Raw genomic sequence first — 25,615 nt, 5'->3', positions numbered from 1 at the left:
TGTTCTGTGTTGAGGAGGTGCCACTGTCCACAGGGACAGCAGATGGTCTTGAGTCTGCTCCAGGCTCTTCCCTCTCATTGGTCCCTGGTCACTTCTCGTTTGGTCCAAAGCAAAAGCTCTATAAATGGCAGAAAGCCCTGCACTGCAGCTAACTAGAAAGGATGGTCAACTCCATGATTTTTCTAGCGGTGTCTTGCACTATAAAAATATACTTGTTTGTTTAAACATTGTTATTCAGTGGTTAGCTGTGTGTTAACAGTGTTTCGGGAATGTTTAGCATGCTTACAGTCAATATCTTTGTTATGATATAGGACACAGTACAGCTGTGTGTTGTACTGTATCATTTAGTATACATCGCCATGCACTACAGCCTAGACCAGTGTTTCCCATCTCCGGTCCTTGAGTACCACCCGACAGTACATATTTTTGTTGTGGCCCCGGTCAAGTACACCTGATTCTACTTGTCAAATATTCAAGCCCTGGCAAGTTGAATCATGCGTTTTGTCCGGGGCTACAACACAAATGTGTGCCATTGGGGGTAGCCTACTCGAGGACCGGAGTTGGGAAACACTGGTCAAGACCGCAATCAGCCCAAACACGCCACAGTATTTGGTGGTTTAGGTAAGTATATCTGGCGATAGAGAGTCCATTCTGTCCATCCCCATTAGTATTCACTCCGATTCACTTCACTGTGGACGGCATAGTGAACAGGAATCATGTCATTACACCAATATAAGTGATTGTGTTAAAAAAAAAAAGCATCAGGAAGCATTTCAATTACAACTACCAAAATGTCTCTTCGATGACATCAGTAAGGCAAGTGTTTTTTCAAGGTGAGGAGTGTAGATCTGTGTTCTGTTCAAGTAATGAACTCTTCTGGAAGCCCTGGAGATTGACTTGAGATGTAGTTTTGCAGCAAGGTTGGCAATTGGGGCAAAAACAACACGTGCTGTACTAGCGTATGAGTGAAACTCATGGAGGTGAACAGGTAATGCACGTGGTGCACATCACAGCAGTATCGCAAAGCCACATCTGACACCCTACCGGTTAAATACTCGGACGTCGATTATGAATGGAAACCCAATATTTTGCTTTAAATGGTGCAGTGACAAGCCATATTCAGCTTTTCAGTTGAAAATGGCATGTTGGCTACAGTGGGAAATGGGGGGGGGGGGGGGCACGTTTCTGTGAATGTGTATTACATTACAATATTAAAATCTAATTAATTACAAAGTCATACATGAATGTGGGCAAATATAATGATCATCAATTGATAATAATGATACAAATTAGTTTTGACTCTTATCAGTCTCTTTTGTTATTGTAGTTAACACTTATAAATCATAAGATAAAATGTGTGGAAACAGGAGTTTTCAAACAGGTGTATGAAACGAGCTCGAAGGATATTCTCTTGGTATCATATCTTCTCAGGTTTGAGCTTGTTAGTAGAAAAGAGTATATTGAGGATGAAATGAATAGAGGCCTGCTCTTCGTCCAGTGCAGTGATATTGGGGTCTCAGTGAACGGCCTCTCACTATGTGAGGGTGCATGTCATATCCTTCAGCATTGGAATGTGGTCCAGGTGACAATGCCATTTTGACCAGGATTAAATCCTCCATCACTTCCTCAACGGACAGAGTCGTTGTGCTTGTTGACGAATGTTAACACTAGCGAACAATAAAGTGTGAATTCAGAACAAAAATGCCAACAAAAAAAGTATAATTAGGTAAATATGTGTCGAATGACTAATCAAAACAGGGTGAATTTATCTAAACATCTACAAATAATGCATGTGAGAGAGTCTGTACAAAACAATAGCCTTGTCATCGAAGAAATGGTGGAGGTTTCCCATGTTTCTGATATCAAAATGGCCATGTACATGAATTAACCTGCTCTTCCTCACCCTCCTGGGCCTAAAGATGGAAAGGATGGCAATATGGTCAGGTACTGCTTAGATTTTTTTGGGGGGGGGCGAAGCGCGATAACACTGGTGGTCTTGACAGACTTGGTCCTACTCCTTCTTTGTCCACCTCCATTTTCGCCCTGTTGCTGCATGCGTTCCCCTCTGCCTTGGTGACGTGTCAGCCTGGACCGTGGTCCAGTACTGGTTGGATCGTTGCGGTGGTAGTGGTCAGATGGTGGTGTATATGTAGACGAAGATGACCACCAGCAGGTTGAGCACGGTCCCGATGATCCCGAGCACGGCCAGGATGCGCTCCTCTCGGTCGTCCCCAGGGTCCTCGGCGTGGGCGTGGCAGACATGCCGGCCGTGGGGGACCATGTTTACCATCAGTACGCCCCACCCCCACAGGGTGCTATGCCTACAGATGGGAGGAGAGAGATGAGTGGGATACTTATGTAGGTCTCCAATTCTGATGTTAAAAGACAGACAGACATGTACAGTCGTTGACTACGTTTCATTTTAGACAAGCTGGCATTTCATATTACTCAAGGGATGAAAAAGTTAACGAAGAACAAAATCAAGCATTACTTTTTTCTTATGATGACCCATATTTGGGTAACCTTTTCTATGGTTCCAGCATAACAGTGAGAGGTTGAGCTGGGCAGCCCAGGGTCCCTGCTCCTGTCCATTTCCATGCAAGAGCCCCATGTGTTCATTCAACATGATGCCCATGTCAAACGGAAAGTTTTATCGTCCAATTCCAGCCTCATCATGGGACGACAGTACTGTGCTACTTTGTCATCGAGGGACCATTCAAGAGGACTGAAGTAGAGAGGACAGATTGTCGTGGGTGTCTATGGAGTGCTCTTACTGATACAGCTTACAATGTGGGTTCCCGTGTGGCGCAGCGGGGCTCCCGAGTGACCGCAGCAGTCTAAGGCACTGAATCTCAGTGCTAAGAGACTACAGACCCTGGTTCGATTCCAGGCTGTATCACAACCGGCCATGCCTGGGAGTCCCATAGGGTAGCGCACAATTGTCCCAGTCATCCTGGTTAGGGTTGGGCCGGGGTAGGCCGTCATTGTAAATAAGAATTTGTTCTTAACTGACTTGCCTAGTTAAATAAAGGTTAAATAATACAAATTTAAAACAAGAAGGGAGTCCAGGTCAGGTTGTGACAAAACAGAAACAAACTCTCTCCTGTACTGCACTTGTTGGCTTCTCGCTGCACAATACAGGGCCGAACAGAATAAACAATAGAGGAGCCAACAGATGTTGTAGCAGCATTGGGGGCCCCAGCGAGGCCTGGGAGACAGTAATGTCTCCCTCCCTCTGCTCTGATGTGACTTAGCCATTCAGCGGTGAAACACGATTATTTCCAACCCAATTAGGGGGAAATACATGTGGCATCTCCTCGCTCCAGGCCCCAGCCAGGGAGTCACTCACTCACACATGGCCCCGGTGAGTCCTCTCCACGCTGGCCTCTCAGAGGGGGAGGGAAAAAAGACTGTTCCCTGCCGAATGACGAGAGAGAGAGGGAATTAATAAATTAGAGAGAATGTGAGGAGGGAGAGAGAAGGAGAGAAAGGGGAGAAGAAGAGAAAGACAGGGATGAAAAAAACGAGAGAGTATGATGAAAAGAGATAGTAGATGTGGCGGTCTCAAGCAGCGTTCTTAATAGATTCCACACTACCTCATGATGCAACGGAAACGAACAGGCTACAATGGTTTTAAAGGGTCTCCAGTGGAACATAAACATTTAATGATGCTTCTCCTGCCTACACCCAGGTTTAGATTCTCAGTTCTGCACTCCCCTTTGACTCCTCCAGCTTCATTGGATCTCATCATAACCTAATTTCAATTTACGTGCAACTGGTAGCCGACTGACTCAGTTACTCACTCCATACCCATAAAAAGGGCCTCTCCCAAAGCCCCAGGTGTAACAGTGAGTCACTGGGTGTTGACATTGGTCAGGGATCTGATGGGATGGGTGGGGATGAGTCTCGGTATGTGCCCTCTAGCCCAGCTCCAGTGTCACTGAGAAAACCCATAGCAATGTGATTATTTACCTGTAATCAAGACATTACCAACCCAACAGATATTATCTTCTACAAGCATCAACCAGTACTGAAAATCATTTTGTGTAGATTGTATAAAAATACTTTCTTTAGGTATATTGGTCCTCATACAGGTTGCCGGTATACAGGTTCTTCATTTACCCACCACAGCATATGGATTACACTAACCTATTCTATAAGAACCACATTGAGGTAGATGATAGGAAATTGATGCTCTAGGGGCAGACCCCTCAATGGCCAGACACAGTGATTGACATGGCAGTCAGCCTATCAGAGGCATATCCACAATCATCATCAGTAAAAGAGCACGTATAACCCACTTATTTTGAGTCCGTAGTAATGCTCGATCTTAGCCAGTCTGTACACAATACAGGCCGGTTCAGAAAGCAAGTATTAGTGATGGTTCATAGGCTCGCTGAGATTACAAGACTTCACCCTGCAACATTAATATCATAAGGGATCAGAGCGAGACGCCATCGATGATTAATGCACGTACATTTGCTCCTTAAAGAGCAACAGCACAGCGGAGTTAGAGACAGAGAGAACGCTACTGGAGCTACTTCAATGGAGGAGCCTGGCTGGACCTCCATTTCCAGTCCTCATTAGAGTCAACAGAAAACGATTACAGTTAAACAGCGTTCAAATGAGACCAAAATAGCAGCGTGTGCAGCTCAGTCCAGACACTTTCTCTGCAAGAGTCTAATGGAAACCTCTTGATAATTTATAGTTCCGAAACCTCTTTAAAGACGACCCCCCCTCCGAAATCTCCAAGCTCAGACTCCTCCATTTCTTTAGGCTTTTCTGAAGACAGTCTACTAATGGACTGTGCATCTGAGCACTTTACATCTCAAGTGTAATGGGAAAGGTTTTGAGATATAAAGACAAATGTAATTGTGTGTACTCGTCTACAGTGCCAAGTACCTTGCCCCCCCCCCCCCTCCCATTTTCGCACTGGCAGGTAGAGTTGTACAGTATCGCCCTCTGTACACTGGGCTCGATAGGGAGCTAGCTATCTTTAAGATCATAAACAACTGCTGCTGGCTTCCAGCCAAACACTTTAAGCACTAAAGAGAGATTAGAGATAGGTGTTGATGAAGTGTTGGCGACATCGGACCGTTCACCTTGGGGAACCATGCAAGCACGCACACGGAAGGGAGAGAACTCCGGGTCACCGCTGCTGAGAGAGAGAGGAGGTCGATAACGGAATGTTCCCAGTTTCACGCAACACTAATTGCCAGTTAAATCATTAATGCTAATCACTGTCGCAGAGTAGAGATCCATTCTTATATAGTTTGTTACTACTATTGTAGTGTTACTGGCAAACAGGAGGAGAGAAGTGGTACTGCACACACAATCTAGAAAAACAGTTAGAAACATGTTCTAGCTCCTGGTACCACAACGTTATATATTTAGGAGTCAGTATCCACCCAGAGGTGTAAATATGAAGACGGAGCAGTGTAAAAAAAAAAAGAGAGGTATATTTAGGAGATGTCTTCAAACTGTGGTGTTTGTCTTGGAGGGACCATATTGTATTAACCTGGTCTATGCCTTCTGACATCCATAGATGCTGGAACTTGCTGCCCCATAACAGGATTAAAATAGCTCTCTCTCTCTCTCTCTCCAATAGAGGGATGCACACACACAACTTGTGTGGAGCCAAGTCCTTCAGAAATGGGGCAAAAATAAACCAGAAGCACAACGTACTGACATTGGATCAGAGTTGTGTTTGTCAGGGGAATGCTGCTGGCATGGAGGTATGGTTTGTGAGCGTAAGCGGGAGTAATGAGATGCCTCTGTTGTTCTTTCGATTGGTGTGTCACTCACTGGCAACTATGTAGGCTGAGTCTCACTTGAAATGGATGAACACTCCCAAACCGCCTCCTACCATCATGTCAGCCATTACAGCCCGGATACCTGACTAATTCTGGATTCAACGCTGTTGTTGCTATGTCGTTTAGACGACAACATTGTCTTGGCACCGCCATATTGTTGTCTTCTGACATTTTTGCAATATACAAAAGCAGTCGTTAGTTTATGAATCGCTAAATATAGAAAAGTAGCCAAAATTCGATTAAACTGACCATGACTGTAAACGCTTCTCTTGTGGGATGAAACACTAAACTTTGTCAAAGAAAATTTGCTCCAAATAAATTATAAATGGCATGGTTACAGCCTTGAACACAGAGATGAAAACCGTAGAGATATGCCTAACCTCAGATTTTCTCCCCGCTCTATCTTTCATGGGTCTGTCACACATTGTCTCTGGTCTTAAAATAATCATGAGATTTGCATGTTGCACAATGCATATTTTCCAGAAGTACAACATATCACGGGCTCATCCTTCTGGCCTGAAATGCTGACCGACCACACAGTAACACACAGTAACACACAGTAACACACAGTAACACACAGTAACACACAGTAACACACAGTAACTTAGAAACTCAATTTTAACTCAGCCCTGACACTTTAACTGAAGAATGCCGATGAGAATAGGTATCGTTTCAATAAATGCATATCAATACGTACTGTATATCTCTAATTAATGCTCAGGGAATGAGTTAGGACAATTCCAGGGGGGTGGAAAACAGGAAGCAAAAATCATATTTATAAAATGCAAATAGAATTGAAAGAGCTGCAATTCAATATATTGCCTTATTGAATGCAAGAGTATTGGATTCTCAATTTAGATAACACTGTTATGCCACCCCATATGGAACAACAGATAATGTGGCCATAATGTAATTGTTCTAGGAAGAGTCTGGATGTCTCAGGCAAGTGAAAAAAAGTACATGTACCTCTTAAAGACATAGTGCTGACCTTTCCCCAAAACTAACACTATATTAGAACACTTACTAAAACAGCACAGACACACTCACATACACACAACAAGATAAGTCACAGAGAGATGGCAGAGGAACCAGACCCTTATGACAGCCCAGACATCCACAGGCCTCGTTATAAATTCCGATGGACAGGCAGCGTGGGAGGGAAGAGTGGTGCCCGGGGCCAACGGATGACTGTCAGATCGCTTCCCATTCTTTCGCGCATCTTTCGCTTTTTCCCGCTTGGATTAGTGACTAACTGTCCTTCCGACCAGAGCATGTGGACTGACACTGGATTCAATTCCTCGCTTCCCCTTTTTCCGGTGTTATTCCCACTCCCATTCCCATTAGCTTCACCAGTGACCTCTTTTTGGGATCTCTCCTTGATGTTCAAGAGGTCACAGGTTAATTGTGCCCTTTCCCATTTTCCTCCCTTTCTCTGCAAATTAAATTTACATTTACCGGTAACACCTAGTGGCTGGGGGGGGGGGGGGGGGGCAGCAATGCATCCTCTATCTCCACCTCTCCTCCAACCAATAAAACTGAGAGATGGTGGCTTAACTGACTTCATCTAATCAAATACAAGTTGATTGTGAGTAATTGAGTGGTGTTTCAGAGAGAGATTGGGGGATAAAATGTGAAAGGCAGGGGGATATGTAGAGGCTCTTGAAGGGGAAAACAGACCAGAGACCACTCTGCTTTCCTGTGGCATCTAGCTACATTCTGATTTTTTATTTATTTATTTTTTATTTCACCTTTATTTAACCAGGTAGGCTAGTTGAGAACAAGTTCTCATTTGCAACTGCGACCTGGCCAAGATAAAGCATAGCAGTGTGAACAGACAACACAGAGTTACACATGGAGTAAACAATAAACAAGTCAATAACATGGTAGAAAGAAAGAGAATCTATATACAATGTGTGCAAAAGGCATGAGGTAGGCAATAAATCGAATAATTACAATTTAGCAGATTAACACTGGAGTGATAAAAATCATCAGATGATCATGTGCAAGAAGAGATACTGGTGTGCAAAAGAGCAGAAAAGTAAATAAATAAAAGCAGTATGGGGGGTGAGGTAGGTAAATTGGGTGGGTAGTTTACAGATGGACTATGTACAGCTGCAGCGATCGGTTAGCTGCTCGGATAGCAGATTTTTAAAGTTGTTGAGGGAGATAAAAGTCTCCAACTTCAGAGATTTTTGCAATTCGTTCCAGTCGCAGGCAGCAGAGAACTGGAAGGAAAGGCGTCCAAATGAGGTTTTGGCTTTAGGGATGATCAGTGAGATACACCTGCTGGAGCGCGTGCTGCGGGTGGGTGTAGCCATCGTGACCAGTGAACTGAGATAAGGCGGCACTTTACCTAGCATAGCCTTGTAGATGACCTGGAGCCAGTGGGTCTGACGACGAACATGTAGCGAGGGCCAGCCGACTAGGGCATACAGGTCGCAGTGGTGGGTCATATAAGGTGCTTTAGTAACAAAACGAATGGCACTGTGATAAACTGCATCCAGTTTGCTGAGTAGAGTGTTGGAAGCTATTTTGTAGATGACATCGCCGAAGTCGAGGATCGGTAGGATAGTCAGTTTTACTAGGGTAAGTTTGGCGGCGTGAGTGAAGGAGGCTTTGTTGCGGAATAGAAAGCCGATTCTTGATTTGATTTTGGATTGGAGATGTTTGATATGAGTCTGGAAGGAAAGTTTGCAGTCTAGCCAGACACCTAGGTACTTATAGATGTCCACATATTCTAGGTCGGAACCGTCCAGGGTGGTGATGCTAGTCGGGCGTGCGGGTGCAGGCAGCGAACGGTTGAAAAGCATGCATTTGGAGAGCAGTTTAAGAGCAGTTGGAGGCCACGGAAGGAGTGTTGTATGGCATTGAAGCTCGTTTGGAGGTTAGATAGCACAGTGTCCAAGGAAGGGCCGGAAGTATATAGAATGGTGTCGTCTGCGTAGAGGTGGTTCAGGGAATCGCCCGCAGCAAGAGCAACATCATTGATGTATACAGAGAAAAGAGTCGGCCCGAGAATTGAACCCTGTGGTACCCCCATAGAGACTGCCAGAGGACCGGACAACATGCCCTCCGATTTGACACACTGAACTCTGTCTGCAAAGTAGTTGGTGAACCAGGCAAGGCAGTCATTCGAAAAACCGAGGCTACTGAGTCTGCCGATAAGAATATGGTGATTGACAGAGTCGAAAGCCTTGGCCAGGTCGATGAAGACGGCTGCACAGTAATGTCTTTTATCGATGGCGGTTATGATATCGTTTAGTACCTTGAGCGTGGCTGAGGTGCACCCGTGACCGGCTCGGAAACCGGATTGCACAGCGGAGAAGGTACGGTGGGATTCGAGATGGTCAGTGATCTGTTTGTTGACTTGGCTTTCGAAGACCTTAGATAGGCAGGGCAGGATGGATATAGGTCTGTAACAGTTTGGGTCCAGGGTGTCTCCCCCTTTGAAGAGGGGGATGACCGCGGCAGCTTTCCAATCCTTGGGGATCTCAGATGATACGAAGGAGAGGTTGAACAGGCTGGTAATAGGGGGTGCGACAATGGCGGCGGACAGTTTCAGAAATAGGGGGTCCAGATTGTCAAGCCCAGCTGATTTGTATGGGTCCAGGTTTTCCAGCTCTTTCAGAACATCTGCTATCTGGATTTGGGTAAAGGAGAAGCTGGGGAGGCTTGGGCGAGTAGCAGCGGGGGGGGCGGGGCTGTTGGCCAAGGTTGGAGTCGCCAGGAAGAAGGCATGGCCAGCCATTGAGAAATGCTTGTTGAAGTCTTCGATTATCACGGATTTATCGGTGGTGACCGTGTTACCTAGCCTCAGTGCAGTGGGCAGCTGGGAGGAGGTGCTCTTGTTCTCCATGGACTTTACAGTATCCCAGAACTTTTTGGAGTTAGAGCTACAGGATGCGAATTTCTGCTTGAAAAAGCTGGCCTTTGCTTTCCTGACTGACTGCGTGTATTGGTTCCTGACTTCCCTGAACAGTTGCATATCGCGGGGGCTCTTCGATGCTATTGCAGTTCGCCACAGGATGTTTTTGTGCTGGTCGAGGGCAGTCAGGTCTGGAGTGAACCAAGGGCTATATCTGTTCTTGGTTCTGCATTTTTTGAACGGAGCATGCTTGTCTAATATGGTGAGGAAGTAACATTTAAAGAATGACCAGGCATCCTCAACTGACGGGATGAGGTCAATATCCTTCCAGGGTACCCGGGCCAGGTCGATTAGAAAGGCCTGCTCGCAGAAGTGTTTTAGGGAGCGTTTGACAGTGATGAGGGGTGGTCGTTTGACCGCAGACCCGTGGCGGATACAGGCAATGAGGCAGTGATCGCTGAGATCTTGATTGAAGACAGCAGAGGTGTATTTGGAGGGCAGGTTGGTCAGGATAATGTCTATTAGGGTGCCCATGTTTACGGATTTAGGGTTGTACCTGGTGGGTTCCTTGATGATTTGTGTGAGATTGAGGGCATCAAGCTTGGATTGTAGGACTGCCGGGGTGTTAAGCATATCCCAGTTTAGGTCACCTAACAGAACAAACTCTGAAGCTAGATGGGGAGCGATCAATTCACAGATGGTGTCCAGGGCACAGCTGGGAGCTGAGGGGGGTCGGTAGCAGGCGGCAACAGTGAGAGACTTATTTCTGGAGAGATTAATTTTTAAAATTAGAAGTTCGAACTGTTTGGGCATAGACCTGGAAAGTATGACAGAACTTTGCAGGCTATCTCTGCAGTAGATTGCAACTCCTCCCCCTTTGGCAGTTCTATCTTGACGGAAAGTGTTATAGTTGGGTATGGAAATCTCAGAATTTTTGGTGGCCTTCCTAAGCCAGGATTCGGACACGGCAAGGACATCAGGATTGGCAGAGTGTGCTAAAGCGGTGAGTAAGGCAAACTTAGGGAGGAGGCTTCTGATGTTGACATGCATGAGGCCAAGGCTTTTTCGATCACAGAAGTCAACAAATGAGGGTGACTGGGGACATGCAGGGCCTGGGTTTACCTCCACATCACCCGAGGAACAGAGGAGTAGTAGGATGAGGGTGCGGCTAAAGGCTATCAAAACTGGTCGCCTAGAGCGTTGGGGACAAAGAATAAAAGGAGCAGATTTATGGGCGTGGTAGAATAGATTCTGGGCATAATGTGCAGACAGGGGTATGGAGGGGCGCGGGTACAGCGGAGGCAGGCCCAGGCACTGGGTGATGATAAGAGAGGTTGTATCTCTGGACATGCTGGTCTCAATGGGTGAGGTCACCGCATGTGTGGGGGGTGGGACAAAAGGGGTATCAGAGGTACGGAGAGTGGAACTACAGGGTCCATTGCAAACCAAAACAATGATAATGATAGCTAGCCTGAACAACAGTATGCAAGGCATATTGATATTTGAGAGAGACATACAATAAGGCATAAAGTGATTGCAGGTCTTGATTGGGAGAGCTAGCTAAAACAACAGGTAAGATAACAGCAGCAATAACAGGGTGCTAGTCTAACACAGCAACAACAGGTAAAAATGGCGACGACTAGGCAGAGAGGGTCGGATTAACTACACACAGATCCTGAGTTAAAGCACAGAGCCGACAGATAAAACATAAATAAACAGAATGGAGTACCGTGAATTAATGGACAGTCAAGCATGCATCAGCTATGTAGCCAAGTGATCATAGTGTCCAGGGGGCAGCCGTAGACGGAGCAGAGAGGCCTCCACTAAGCTAGCACGATTGATCAATCCCTCCTCCCCTGGCTTTTCTGTGAATGAATCTGACTCGTGGGAATGCCCTGTGTAGCCACACATGTCTGGGATGAAAGCCCGTGTTGATAGTGATAGATGGACAGGCTTCTCACTGACATAGGGACATACACCCAGGGGGCCAATTCACACGTGTCAGCCATGCAAAAACATTCAAATTGATGAGGGAATTCAGTACTGACACCAAACAGTTACATGGGAATTTTCAAAGTGGGAAAGTTACAGACCCCGTATTTTGTACATGAATATGTCAAACAAATGTGCAACATCACATTACGATCATAATTCTTTATTTTTTTTATATATTTTTTTATGTTTCAAAAGTAAGGATATGGTTTAACAAAAATAAAAATAAATCTAAAAGGAGTCCGAAGGTACAGCACAAGTGCAAGCATATGAGCATTATCCTACAGGATACGTGTGCTTACAAAACTATAGTACATTCTCTGCTTTAAGCGGAGGGCTTTTCAGCATGAAGCTATCTGACCGTATGACCTATTGAAAACACTGACAGGACTCGCTATTGCAGATGCTGGAATTAACGTAGTGGACATTCTGGTTTTTGCCCTAGCACTACACAGCTGAATCAAACAATGAGAGCTTAATATTGAGTTGGTTATTTGATTCAGCTGTGTAATCCTAGGGCAAAAACCAAAACGTGCACCAACGGGTGGCCCCAGGACCGAGTTTGGGAAACCCTGCTTTAGAGCAGGGATGGGCAACTCCCTAGTCCTCGGGGGCCTGACTGATGTCACACTTTTGCCCCAGCCCCAGCTAACACACCTGAATGCAATAATCAACTAATCATGATCTTCAGTTTAGAACACAATTTGTTTTAATCAGCTGCTAGGGATGGGGAAAAAGTTGGACACCACTCCGCCCCCGAAGATTGGAGTTCCCCATCCATGCTCTAGAGTAAACAACGACCTGACCTCTGACCCAGCTCACCTTCTAAACAAACCCCTGTGGGAAAATATAACACAATGAAGGTGAAAGGAAGTAACCGCCTCATTAATGGAGTCCCATGGGAGCAACACAGTACTCTTCAACAACATGTCCAGTGACTGTTTCTCTGTTTGGCTTTTTACCTATTCAATAAACATTAAGAAGTTGTATCGGATAACATCTTGCTCTCTTTTTCCTCTCATACAGTAGCACGACACAATGACACTCGTCATGCACAGACAGACAGGCAGACGCACGCATGCACACATGTACGCACACATGCACATGCTCACACACACACACACACACACACATCTCTGACTGTAATGTACAGTATGTCAACTAATGACTTGCATACTCACCACACATTGCACCAGCGGGGTAGCCAATATGCTCCTTCTTTTTTGCTATTCCAGTACCCTCTCCATGTCTCCACCTTCTTGCAAAGCTCCTTCTCCACCCCCTCCCTTTCCCCCGGCACACTACTTTCTTCCTGGTCCAGGTCTCTCGCTGTTGGAAAATAGTTCAAAATGTCCTTCTGCAACACAGATTTGTTTGCAGTTAGTCTGTGTTTCACTGAAGCAGTCCCTCTGAAACTCTGATGCTTTTAAGTATTGCTTTGGCTTCTCAAGTAGAATAAAGTCCTTAACTTGGCTTTGTATATGGTTCGACTGTTTTTAGTTCAATCTCCAGAAGGAAGAGTCCCACCTGGTCTGATCTGAGCCTTTCCTCAGGTGTCAAGAACCTCTTTCCACTGTGTCGGTAATGGAACATTGATGTATGCTTTTTCAACATGCCTGTCGCTATCAATATTTGATAGGAACTCTTGCGGTTAGAGCTTGATTCCCACTGTCTTTGTCGTGAGACTGTGGACAACGTTTACCCTCCTCTTCATATAGTCGAAGTCCCATCTTCTGTCCCAGAGGTCGGTCTGCTCAGTGTCAGTTCTGCGTCAAAGTCTTCACAAAACATCATCTGATCCTTTGCACTTGTTGTGGACCTTCAAAAGAGTCTTCCCGACCCCAAAATTATGTATTATTCAATTCTATCTTTCTATTTCTCTGAATAAGATCTGCTGCTGGTTGGAGCTGTATTCAAGTAGGAGGGGGTTTTCCATAGTGACAAAAAGGGCTGGGAATGTAGCCATAACACGAATCAGGCCAATGAGAATGGCACTGGATGAGAGGCGGATTGTGAGATAAACAAAAGAGAGAGACCCCTGAAGGAGCTGCTGAACTGACAGCAGAGGAGATAGTGAAGGAGCAGGTGAAGGAGGAGGAGGAGGGAGGAGTTTGCAGAAAAACATGTGGGGGTGGGATGGAGGGGAGGGGGACAGGTGGGTCAGGTTGCGTGTCTAGCTGTCCTCTGGTCCTCTGTCACATCCATGGATTTCCTCTGAGGACACAAAGTTGTGAGTAACAGTCACAGAATCCCAGATAGGTCTTATATCGCTCTCTCTCTGAGGCTGTCAAAGTTACTCCATATGCTCATCCATCCATCATTCTCCCTCTCTTACCCTCGCTCTCTTCTTCGGTTCTTCTCTTGACTTCCCTTCGGTGTCAGCTGGTTGGCTGTCGGATACTCTGCTTCTCCTCTCACAGGAACGGATGAGGATTTAAAGCCTGGTGGTTAACCTGTAGTGGAATCCCTTTTTATTGCTTGTCCAAGTTTTCATGATCCTCTGAAAGAGGATACACAATTTTTCTGTCCATCACTTTCAGGTTTATAGGTTTGCACCTTTTCACAATTCCACCGTCTCTCTGTTTATCTCGCTCCACATGCGTCTCTGTGTATCGCTGAGCAGTTCTCTTCCCCCTCCCTCTCTCGCTCTCTCCACTTCGAAGCTCCTAGAACAGCTACTAACTGGCAGCATCCAAAATCCATTCATAATCCTGCTTTATAAATGACCCATGTTCCTTGTCATGCACACACTAATACACAAAAAGATACCAGCACACACTCTGGGGAGACATAAATAATGGAGTGTTAGGTTTCAGTAGTATATAGTATGGTTATAAATAAAATACAACAAATGACACGAAATATCTGACTCAAAACAACAATTTGAGCACTACTCACAAGGACGTTACCACAGAACTAGTCTAAGGCTCAAGCAGCAGAATCAGTGCTGCTGTAATAACAGGTCCCATTTCTGGTATAGCACCAGTATGAGCTGCTGTATTCTCTACAGTCATCCAGTAACACCGGTGCCAATGTGCCTGGGACTGTGGCCCACTACCCAACGCCACCATCTGGGCACTGGCACTGACAGCCAGCACACAGGCTGACAGATGGGGAAACATGCTCGCTGGAACCAAGGAGGACGCATTACAGTTCTGCCGGTCTCTGTTTATCTTTGGGTGGATTTGTGGAGTTGGTGCCATTAGGTTGTTGAAATACAATGAACGGAACGGAACTTATACTGCAAAGTTACCTCACGTTCTTTGCTACATGTTCTATATAGGTACAGCAAGTACACACACAGACACACACACACACAGAGAAAAGTGCAAACATACATTATCGCATTATCAGAGATTTAAATGACATGAATGAATGCTTTGTTGCAAGGTGTGACGAATGAAAATCATTTCCTGTAGCTTAAGCTTTATTGACGAAAAACTTTTCAATCAACACCGTAGGTGGTGAAACTTCATTTATTTTATTTTTTAAATGTTCTCCGCCAACTGGAGCAAAGCCACCAAATAATTAACTGGAACCATGGCGATGGCGAGTAGGAGAATAACCCTTCCTGTAGGCTGAATGGGCACACTATCTTTCGATTAGCAGAACACAGGGGATAGAAAACACTCACTGTGACATAGAAGGGCTAGTGTAATTGGAAAGTGTGTTGGCACTGGAAGGAAAGTAAGGGAGTGGGAGGTGGTTGGGGAGGGGGGGGCAGTCAGAAGGGAGGCAGTCAGTCCTTTTATAATTATTTCCTCCTTTATTTAGGGGAAACTCCTCCATCTTTTTTTACCTTGAGAAAATACTGATAAGAACACACACAGATGTGACAGATGTGCACACACACACACTCTACTCACCTCTTTCTCCCATTGCCGGATATCCTTGGGTCTGACTTAACCCATAATCAAGCAGCAGGTGGTTGCTAAGCATCTGCCTCTGTGGAGACCCCTGCTGCATCACAGCCAGCCTGCTGAAGACAATTCAGATGAGTAAAAAGTAAGAGAACGGAACGAGGGAGGACTGGTGAGGACTGGTGAGGACTGGTGAGGACTGCTGTTATAAAGCATTCAGCGTGTTATACTTTAGATGTTTAGGACTCCGGAGAAGTTACATAATATATGCAGGCTGTCATGGCTGTCAGGTCAAGTAATGTCATATTGACGCGCACCCTACGGATGTAGGCTGTTATGATGGAACATTCAAATGTTGTGCTGTCCCAGGTATACTCTCGTTCGCATATATCCCTCAGAAAACAACTTGACAACAAGAATCATTCTCCTAAAGCAACACGGTCTGAGTCATGCACCCTGGTGCCTCTGAAGGTAGAGAGACAGGCAGCAGCACCCCTCTCCATGAGTGACTCTGTGGAGATGTGACGGAAGAGGAAGTACAGCTAGTACAGCTAATAAAATGTTGACCTCTGAGGGACCTCTCTTTACAAGCATTCTACAGTAGGCTTAGAGAACCTGCAGAGGGTGGAAATCAGGAGACAAATACCCCAAAACAACATTAGGGAGCTACAGTATATCAGGTCATTCCACGAATAGAGTACATTTTTGGTAGTTTAACTTGGTACTCATTGAAGGGTTTTTCTTTATTTTTACTATTGTCTACATTGTAGAATAATGGTGAAGACATAAACTATGAAATAACACATGGAATTATGTAGTAACCCAAAAAGTGTTAAATCATAATATATTTCTTCAAATAGCCACCCTTTGCCTTGATGACAGCTTTGCACACTCTTGGCATTCTCTCAACCAGCTTCATGAGGTAGTCACCTGAAATGCATTTCAATTAACAGGGGTGCCTTCTTAAAAGTTAATTTGTGGAATTGCTTTCCTTCTTAATGCGTTTGAGCCAAAATCAGCCATAATTCCCCTTGTGACAGGGGGATTGGAAGCTCTTTGTGTGCAACAGGGAGGGGCAATTGTGTGCAAGCTTCACCAAAAAAACATTGTAAAAAAATGTTGACACGCTATGCCCGACACGCTCTCTTTTCAACCACAAAACACCAGAAAATTGACAAAAAGAGTAGGACCAGCTCATCTGCTTTTACGCTATGATTAGACTATTATAGGTTTAATGTCCCGTTTGAAAAAGGAATAGTTTCAACGTATTAAAATAAGAGTTCAGTTCACATAACAGGGTTGACCTTAAAATGAGGGACAGTAAATGAATCACTAATCACATGAAATAAATAGTAATCTTCAGAAAGGACTTTGTCAAAGCAAAAACATGACTACCCACTGTGCACACACTTTGTTGAATGAACGTCGTTTCCATGTCATTTCAATGAAATTGTACTGAACCAACGTAGAATAGACGTTGAATTGATGTCTGTGCCCAATGGGTAATGTTTTACAATGATGGTGAAAACTTGAAGAAACGTTGGCGTTAAGTGGGCTAAAATCTTCCTTGATGTTGGAAAAACATGACGAGGAATATGTACAAATGCTGCTTTTTGGCACTTTAACAATTCTTTATTCATATAAAACATCTGACATTGAATTTCTACTTAAAATATCTACGGGAGGCAAAAATGTACTCTATTCTTTTGAACAACCAATGTGTCATATTAATGTTAGACGTAACAAGACCTCAAAGTAGCACAATTTCCACATAATTCCACAGTAGAGAAGTGCAAATTCCCAAGAGGCAATTTTGTTCAATTTTGACCACTTCTATTCTAAGCTGTGCACGTAGATCAAGTTCCAGCATAAATTAAACCAATAAACTAATATTTATGAAAAGCCATAGAGTAGAAAAAAAACTTCCTGGGATTTGTGTAGCTCGAGGCTACCACCCACATCCCAACACACACCGTGACCTATACACAAACCATGTGCTGTATGCAAACAGACACACACAAATGCACGCCGCATACACAATCTCAAACTCACTCATGCACAATTACCATCTGCATCATTAGCCCTATCAAGCCTGTTGCACATTGAAAATCTCCTCGAGCAAAATGCTGCTCAGTTCTCCCAGTTTGCGACAATAAAATCCCTGTTTCAACAGGAAGAGGAAGGAGAGATATGCTAAACTAATTAAAGCACTCACGTGGAACAGAAGACCGAGACCAGGGGGATAAAGAATAAAGCGTCTGTGCATACGAATAGTGGAGTGGGTGTGTGTACACCGTAGAGACACATGGAACTCCATGCTATGTACATTTGCTCACAGTTCAACTCACTTCATCTTCACCATACATAGTTCATCCACCTAGCTGGATCTGGAGTCATAGAGATCGCATTGGTCCAAGACGGCCAATAAAAGTTACCGTTGTTGCAGGGGCCTTTTTTTAGTCATGGGAGAAGTGAAACGTAATGTGAATGTAATTGACTTAATGGTATCATTACACAAAGAAATGTCAACGTGCCACTGCAATGCTAGTACTGATGCCTATCCTATCATATAGCCCATTGGCCTCCATCTTATCAATCAGATCAAAGGCCTGCTTTGCTCCACTGATTGTTAGCCATTTAATGATGGAGCCTGCAGCGATATAAGCTATATACAGTAGGATATCACAGGGTAATTCACTATTTCCACCACGGTCTTCATTAGCACATTTCCACGGCCCCAGGGAACGTGGCGTTTTACAGGCAGAGTACTGGGCAGGCCGGGGAAGCTCCCAGGCGTGAAACAGCCAGTGACTAAGATAACCAAGCTAGCTTTGATTGCTCAGGTTAATATCGAGAGATGGGGGAGGGTGTGTTTGGGTGATTATGATTATAGTTGGAGTCTAAGCTCATCAGAGTTACGTTAGAGGTTTGATAATAACATCTCTCTCATTTCCCTGGCCAGTGGTTACAGCTCTCCAATTCCCCTAGCTAACCCTAATCAACCCCCGGGGGGGCTATTCACACCATGCATGGGATTGTGGCAACCATGAGATTAGAGGTTCTTCCTCTCTAATTTCCAATTTTAGTCCAATGTCAGTCACATGTCACATCAAAAGGGGACTGGGATGTCTCTAGGCTTATATTTAGGTTTGGCTCTTAGGTTTTTAAAGCTGCAAAAACTTGATATCCATAGTGTGCCAGGCTGAGGCCCTCCCTATCTACACTGAGTGCACAAAACATTAGGAACACCTTTCTAATATTGACACCCTTTTGCCCTTAGAGTAGTCTCAATTTATCGGGGCATGGACCACAAGGCGTCAAAAGCGTTCCACAGGGATGCTGGCCCATGTTGACGCCAATGCTTCCCACAGTTGTGTCATGTTGGCTGGATGTCCTTTGGGTGTTAGACCATTCTTAGTACACATGGGAAACTGTTGAGCTTGAAAAACCCAGCAGCGTTGCAGTTCTTGACACACTGAAACCAGTGCGCCTGGCACCTACTACCATACCCCGTCCAATGGCACTTAAATATTTTGTCTTGCCCATTCAACCTCTGAATGGCACACATACACAATCCATGTCTCAATTGTCTCAAGGCTTAAAAATTATTCTTTAAGTTTCATCTACACTGATTGAAGTGGATTTAACATGTAACATCAATAAGGGATTGTAGTTGTCACCTGGATTCGCCTGGTCAGTCTGTCATGGAAAGAGTTCCTTATGTTTTGTACACTCAGTGTATTTGGACACACTCAGTGTCTAAGCATCTGAACAAGACTTAAAGGGAAACTATGAGAGGCCATGTGATTGTGGGCTGGGTTGAGACGGTATCTACCCGCTCCCCAACGCAGATTTCCCCATGCTGTATAGTTTCATGGGTATTTATCTTATATTAAATTATCTCCCTGCAATATGTATTTATCATTGTCATTTCTCTGAAGCCTAGGCATTCATTTACAGCCTAGTTTCACATTAAAGGAAAAATCCACTCAAAAAGTATTGATATTTTTATTTAATTAGGCCACTGTTGATACAGTCACAAAATGTTTTGCATGTCAGCAGTCAAGTTTTCAAGATATAGGATTTTCAAGAAGCAAAGTGTCACTTGCCACATCATCATAACGATACGTTTTGCTTCATAATGATACGTTTTGCGTTATATTATGTATTTTGCTTCATTGTGCAAAATGCATTATATCGACTCTGCCAAAAACATACAATAGACTAAAACAAATACAGTATTTCAGATTACTGTCTCACTTGTCATTACTGGTGAAACAGCCTCTTTATCAAGCATGAACAATTATACAATCAGAAAGAATACAATCAGAAATGTGTCCTTTGCCTCAATTAGTTTGTATATCTGTACCATTGCTGCCATCTAGTGGCTTTTTGAATATCCTTCACCTCCGCACATTTTCAAATTCTTCTCCTATTTCAAATTCCTTTGCACCAAATCAATGGTGTACATGCTACAGCTTCAGATTTTTTCAATACATTTTGGATATAGCCTGTCTGTCTCAGTCTGAACAAAGCTTGAACTGTTCTAATCATGAACTTTCATTGTTTACCTAAAACAACATTTGGTCTGCAAATAAATGTTTATCTTCTCATTAACGCTTCCTTTTCCACTCCTTATTTATTTTTATTTATTTATCTGTTATTTTACCAGGTAAGTTGACTGAGAACACATTCTCATTTACAGCGACGACCTGGGGAATAGTTACAGGGGAGAGGAGGTGGATGAATGAGCCAATTGTAAGCTGGGGATGATTAGGTAGCCATGATGGTTTGAGGGCCAGATTGGGAATTTAGCCAGGACGCCGGTGTTAACACCCGTACTCTTAACATAAAGTGCCATGGGATCTTTAATGACCTCAGAGAGTCAGGACACCCATTTAACATCCCATCCGAAAGACGGCACCCTACACAGGGCAGTGTCCCCAATCACTGCCCTGGGGCATTGGGATATTTTTTTAGACCAGAGGAACGAGTGCCTCCTACTGGCCCTCCAACACCACTTCCAGCAGCATCTGGTCTCCCATCCAGGGACTGACCAGGACCATATTACTTATTTCCTTATTTCTTTCAGGTAACAGAGCCAGTGAATATGCAGTACTGCCTATAGCCCTCCCCAGCTGCACAGGTGTTGGGTCCAGGAGGGACATGGAGGCATCCTTGGAATCATTGGGACAATGCTCCACCTTTTGGTGGTGGTGTTTGTGTATGTTTACACTCCAGTGCACCAAGCATCATGACAGAAAGAACTGCTGCCCTTAATTGCATAGATTGATTACTTATCCACACGCAAAGTCCACGCACAGGTAGCGGATACCTTGCTTCAATAGCTTATCACTGACATGTATCACGTCACATATTAATCAGGGGTTAAGCAATATAATATTTGTGATCACTGCAAGGCATGATAGTCTACATGTTGCAAATCATGAAGGTCCACAGAGATAGAAAACATATGATGGGGTGGCAGGTAGTATAGGGGTTAAGAGCATTGGGCCAGAAACCAAAAGGTTGCAGGTTTGAATCCCTGACCTGACTAGGTGAAAAATCTGTTGATGTGCCCTTGAGCAAAGCACTTAATGATTACATACTGTTTGACCCACTTTACATGCATATACTGTATTCTAGTCAAGGCTCATCCTATGTATGCCTAACTACTGATGTACACACTTTTTCTATTCATAGACTGTCCATAATGTCTATACACACCATCATATACATATTTATTTATATTCCAGACTGTGCCATTGCTTGTCCTGATATGTTTTAATTCCTTTCTTTTTATTTTTGGGATTTGTGTGTTTTGTATTGTTAGGTATTGCTACACTTTTGGAGGTAGAAACAGGAGCATTTCGCTGCACCTGCGATAACATCTGCAAAATATGTGTATGTGACCAATTACATTTTATTTTATTTTATCGTAATTGCTCCTGTAAATCGCTCTGGGTAAGAGAGTCTGCTAAATGACTAAAATGAATAAATCAATTGCTTATTGAATCTTATTGTAATTATTTGAGTGTGCTGTTGCAAATTGTATTATTGTCAAACGTCCTGCCTCGAGGATGCTGGTAGCCTAGATACAGGCAGACTCTTCTGTAGGCTGTAGTGGTCACCCCTCTATTGCACGGGTCCTACACATATCTGATTGGCTGTGCTGTTCTTATATTTTAGAACTCCTATCCAATTGGCTCAAAGTTTTTAAACCGAACTTTAAACCAGTTTATTTTCTATTTGAGAAGGAGATCATCTAGCCTATTAATTGCATTTGCAAAAACAGGCAAAACTAAGACATATGTGCTCTAATTTTATATGATTTTGTTTTGGCTCACCCATTGCATAAAATGTGTTGTATTTTTTAGTATCAACATTTTATTTTTGTTTAAAAAATTTCCTGGCAATTCCGTTGCTCTTGGATTATTTATAGGGTCGATGTGTAACGCAGAAGAGACCTCTAAAGATGTCAAGCAGGAGATATGCTAACTTATTCGTTCTTGGGGTGGCATTTATTTCATTTCTTACATTTTCGAAATTATCTGGGACACTAGTGAGGCGTTCAACACATAAAAGAGTGCACGAGACGCAGCGGAGAACTGCGGGCAGGTACCACCATACGACCGTTAATTATCAAGTTTATCACACTCAGTGGAGGATGCCAACGACTTCAAAACCCACATTAAAACAGAAACAGTTCCATTTGAATGGAAAGAAACACTGGAAATACGCAACTAATGTGACACTACAGTTAAACGGGTGAGTAGCCTAGTGATACATGTGTGATTTAAAAATGGTAGTACAGCCTACAACTCCGGACCACAACAGTCAAAAGCAGGTGGTTTACAATAGCTACATAATGTAGCCTATAATATACATAATTAGTCCATGTTTCCGTGTCCTTTGTCATTTGATAGCTTCATGAACATTTTGATTAAGACAGTAAACATTTGGGGGTTTATTATTTTGTCTAATAGCGTGTCAATTATTGTCCTATGGAAAATCATACTACAGAACAGATTTGCTTTGAAGTACATTCTTTTCCTGATGGGTAGCCTACTTAAAGCTATCTGTTTAAATTATCCATCAAAGTGGTAAACCACAATGTTTTGAATGTTTTTACATCCTAAAAATGTACACAGGTATGTATGCTTGCACTAGTCCCTCTTGGAATGTGTGAAATTATTCTATTTGACCAGAGTTATCAATGTATACGGTGACTTAACTGCACATTTGTTTCAAGTGCATGACAACAAGTGATAAATGGACCCAAAGTCAAATCACACCGGACTGGGAAATGGCACTTCATGCACAACAAACAGTTAATGGAGTTTGACACTTTCTGAACTTTGGCCAGATTAGAGACAACACATTTATCATCCGGTGAAGTATTCCCCTGACCTGCAGAGGAAATGTTGATCATTAAAGCTAGGGGAGGAATTTTGATTATCCCATTGCATTGGCACATTACAGTACTTCGGGTCATGAGCGTAGAACCGTGTACAAGCTCTCTAAGCAATGAATAGGGTGAAACATTACTTCCCTTTTTCCAGACCGCCTAATCTGGATTATTTGAATGCCTCAACTCATGTTTTCATTAAGTGAAAAAACATTTCACTAATTGAGGTAAATTAGTTGTGTGTACTAGTATCACCAACAGGCCATTTCTCTTTGTGGGCCACGACAGTCCCACTCTGCTCTACTTAGCCCCAATGCACAGAAGGAGCCTGAATGAATGTCCAAAATAAACACTCGTTGTTCCGCTCAGGGGGCTCTGGGGTGAGGGTGCAGGCTGGGCCCGAGGGGGTAAATGGGAGAACTTTCACAGTCACTGGAGGGTGGACGAGGGGAGTTTGCGTTCAGGTTAGTCACGCTAGCTGGCCACAGAGTGGCGGTTCAGCAGTTCAACCCAGGCTTAGGGGATTGAACGGAGCGACAGACCTTCCCCAGAAACTGGCATCGCTTCAAAGCCTCTTTGATGAGGATCTTTAGCAGCCCACGTCATGTTAAAGAGGGTCAAATATATTATTGATCTGCTCTAAGGGGGTGAAGTGAAGGGAAGTGGGAAGAAATTCCTGAACTCTGCTAGAACAAGAGCATGAATTGACTTGGCGGAGCTGCAGTGAGCCCATAGTGTGTGACTGTAACTAAGGCTCTCTTTGTGTGAGCCTTTTTTATTCACAGCCACAGAGCTCCTCTGAAACATTGCGGTATTATGAGGTGCTTGTACTGTACGGCAGGCTATAGGCACTAACACAGCACATGCCGCAATACAGAAGATCTCGGACTCTCTCGTGTTCAAGAACATTAGTCCCGCTCCAGAGCAGAGAGACCCTAGAACTAAGGAGTCATCATTCAGTCTGAGCCTTTTAGAATAACTCCTCGAAGATGAGAGGATAGAAAGCCCAAGTCTAAGAGTCAGGCACTTCAGAATCAGTGCTCAGTCACCAGAAGAAAACAGTCAAGATAGAAAGATGGATGGCCTGTGGCAGTGGACGGGAGCTGTGTGAGTATGCAGGCTCTTAATGGGGGTGGCTCCTCCACCCAGACGACAGGTCCCACTTAGTTCTGTAAACACAGGGCCTGGTGATTCTTCTACTGTATTAGAGCAGTGTCAGCACTGCATTAAGACCCGACTAGAGACAAAACAGGCAGTAATTTTCCATAATCACCACTGCTGACAACTCCCTATTTGGAATGAAAGCACCGCCCCTTGTCTCAGTGGTTTCTGTATTCAGGTGTCAGGAGGAGGCACTGACCACACTGAATGAACAACCCTCACCCCATCGCCTAGCTGACCCCTTCGTCATGTGACCCACACCCTATCTGTTGAGTGAGGCCATGTGCAAAAATTGACACATCCACTAGCTGGTATCTACATTTTAGTCATTGAGTAGATACTCTTATCCAGAGCGACTTACAGTAATGAGTGCATACATTTACATACTGTTCCCCCGTGGGAATCGAACCCACAACCCTGGCATTGCAAGCGCTATGCTCTACCACCTGAGCTGCACAGTAGGAGGACTAACACCCGTCTTCATAGTTGGAAAAACCCAGGTGGTGTACAGTTCAACACCGGCACTGAAGGGAACTGTCAGTCAGAGATGCTACGGCTATCACAGTCCTGTTTAGGTGTTTGGGTAGGAAGTTTGCACATATTTTGTTGAGATCAGATGTCGTTGGTCAATTAAAAAATCCTTCATGATGGTGTCCAAACTGAAAGATCAGCAATTTAGCGGTGATGTTTGAGTAATTCCGGCGCAACAATGGTCTGGTAAAGTCTGTTTTGGCAGTGACATCTGCTGAATTAGCCTCCAACTTGGCCCTGGGGTTAAAGGTTATTCCCAGTCTCCCAGACAGGCTCACCTTCCTCTGGGTCAGTTCACTGCTGGGTATGAATAGGGGCCCTACCTCTTCTCCTTTGCAGACCCCCAGTCAGCTGCTGTTGGAAGAGGCTCCTGGCCCACTATTTGCAAACACACAATAAAGCCAGGAAACTGTAACTAATTAGCAAATCCCACAAAGGCGGTCTAAGGGGAGCTCGGTGGCGCGGGTCGCGCTGAGCTGTCACTTTGAAGTGGGAGTCGTCACCCTTGCTTGTGTTGGCGTGCTAATTGCCTCTTCTCCCAGAAGCCCCCTGGATAAACAGGCGGGTGCCCCAGAAACGAGACGCTGCGGAGGACCCTTAATCCAGTTTTGTTTACCCAATCTGTGAAGGAGAGTGGCCAAGCGGCTGGCCCAGAGACAGACATATGGCCAGACCAGTGTGGGAACACAATATCTGTCATCCATTGTGCACGGGACGGACAGAGGCCCTTCTCACCCAGGGCAACCACACCATGGCCCCTCATTCATAGCTCCTGTTTTAAACACCCTGAATCGATTACGTCCAAAGGCAAGTGTAAAGACATGGAGGTGTTCATTGTTTCACACTGAAGCAACCGTACATTTCTGGGGGCTCAAGTAGTTTTTTTATGAATATCCAGGGAGTTGTGAAAATAGGACCGTGTTTAGATCCTTTTGTGATCAAATCAAGTGATTTATTTTGTATTCATGACCTTGAACTGTAATAA

General features: G+C 44.3%; 1 protein-coding gene and 1 long non-coding RNA gene across 2 annotated transcripts in view; one reads left to right on the top strand and one right to left on the bottom strand.

Moving 5' to 3' along the window:
* Positions 1–1,702: 1,702 nt before the first annotated feature.
* LOC139549110 (uncharacterized) overlaps positions 1,703–25,615 on the bottom strand; it is a 35,173-nt gene continuing 11,260 nt past the window's right edge. Inside the window, exons 2-3 of the long non-coding RNA XR_011669828.1 lie at positions 15,537–15,646; positions 1,703–2,321 (exon numbers count right to left, since the gene is read on the bottom strand). This is a non-coding gene — a long non-coding RNA (uncharacterized lncRNA). The remainder of the gene's footprint in view (positions 2,322–15,536; positions 15,647–25,615) is intronic.
* Positions 21,782–25,615, top strand: part of LOC139549109 (latent-transforming growth factor beta-binding protein 4-like) — an 81,915-nt gene continuing 78,081 nt past the window's right edge. Inside the window, exon 1 of the mRNA XM_071359245.1 lies at positions 21,782–22,298. Within this exon, the coding sequence (XP_071215346.1) occupies positions 22,006–22,298 (293 nt within the window). The 5' untranslated portion in view covers positions 21,782–22,005. The remainder of the gene's footprint in view (positions 22,299–25,615) is intronic.

The sequence above is a fragment of the Salvelinus alpinus genome, chromosome 22 (genome assembly GCF_045679555.1).
Source record: "Salvelinus alpinus chromosome 22, SLU_Salpinus.1, whole genome shotgun sequence".
Lineage (NCBI taxonomy): Eukaryota > Metazoa > Chordata > Actinopteri > Salmoniformes > Salmonidae > Salvelinus > Salvelinus alpinus.
Note: the sequence above shows the minus strand (reverse complement) of the source record. Positions and strands in the feature narration are given on the sequence as shown.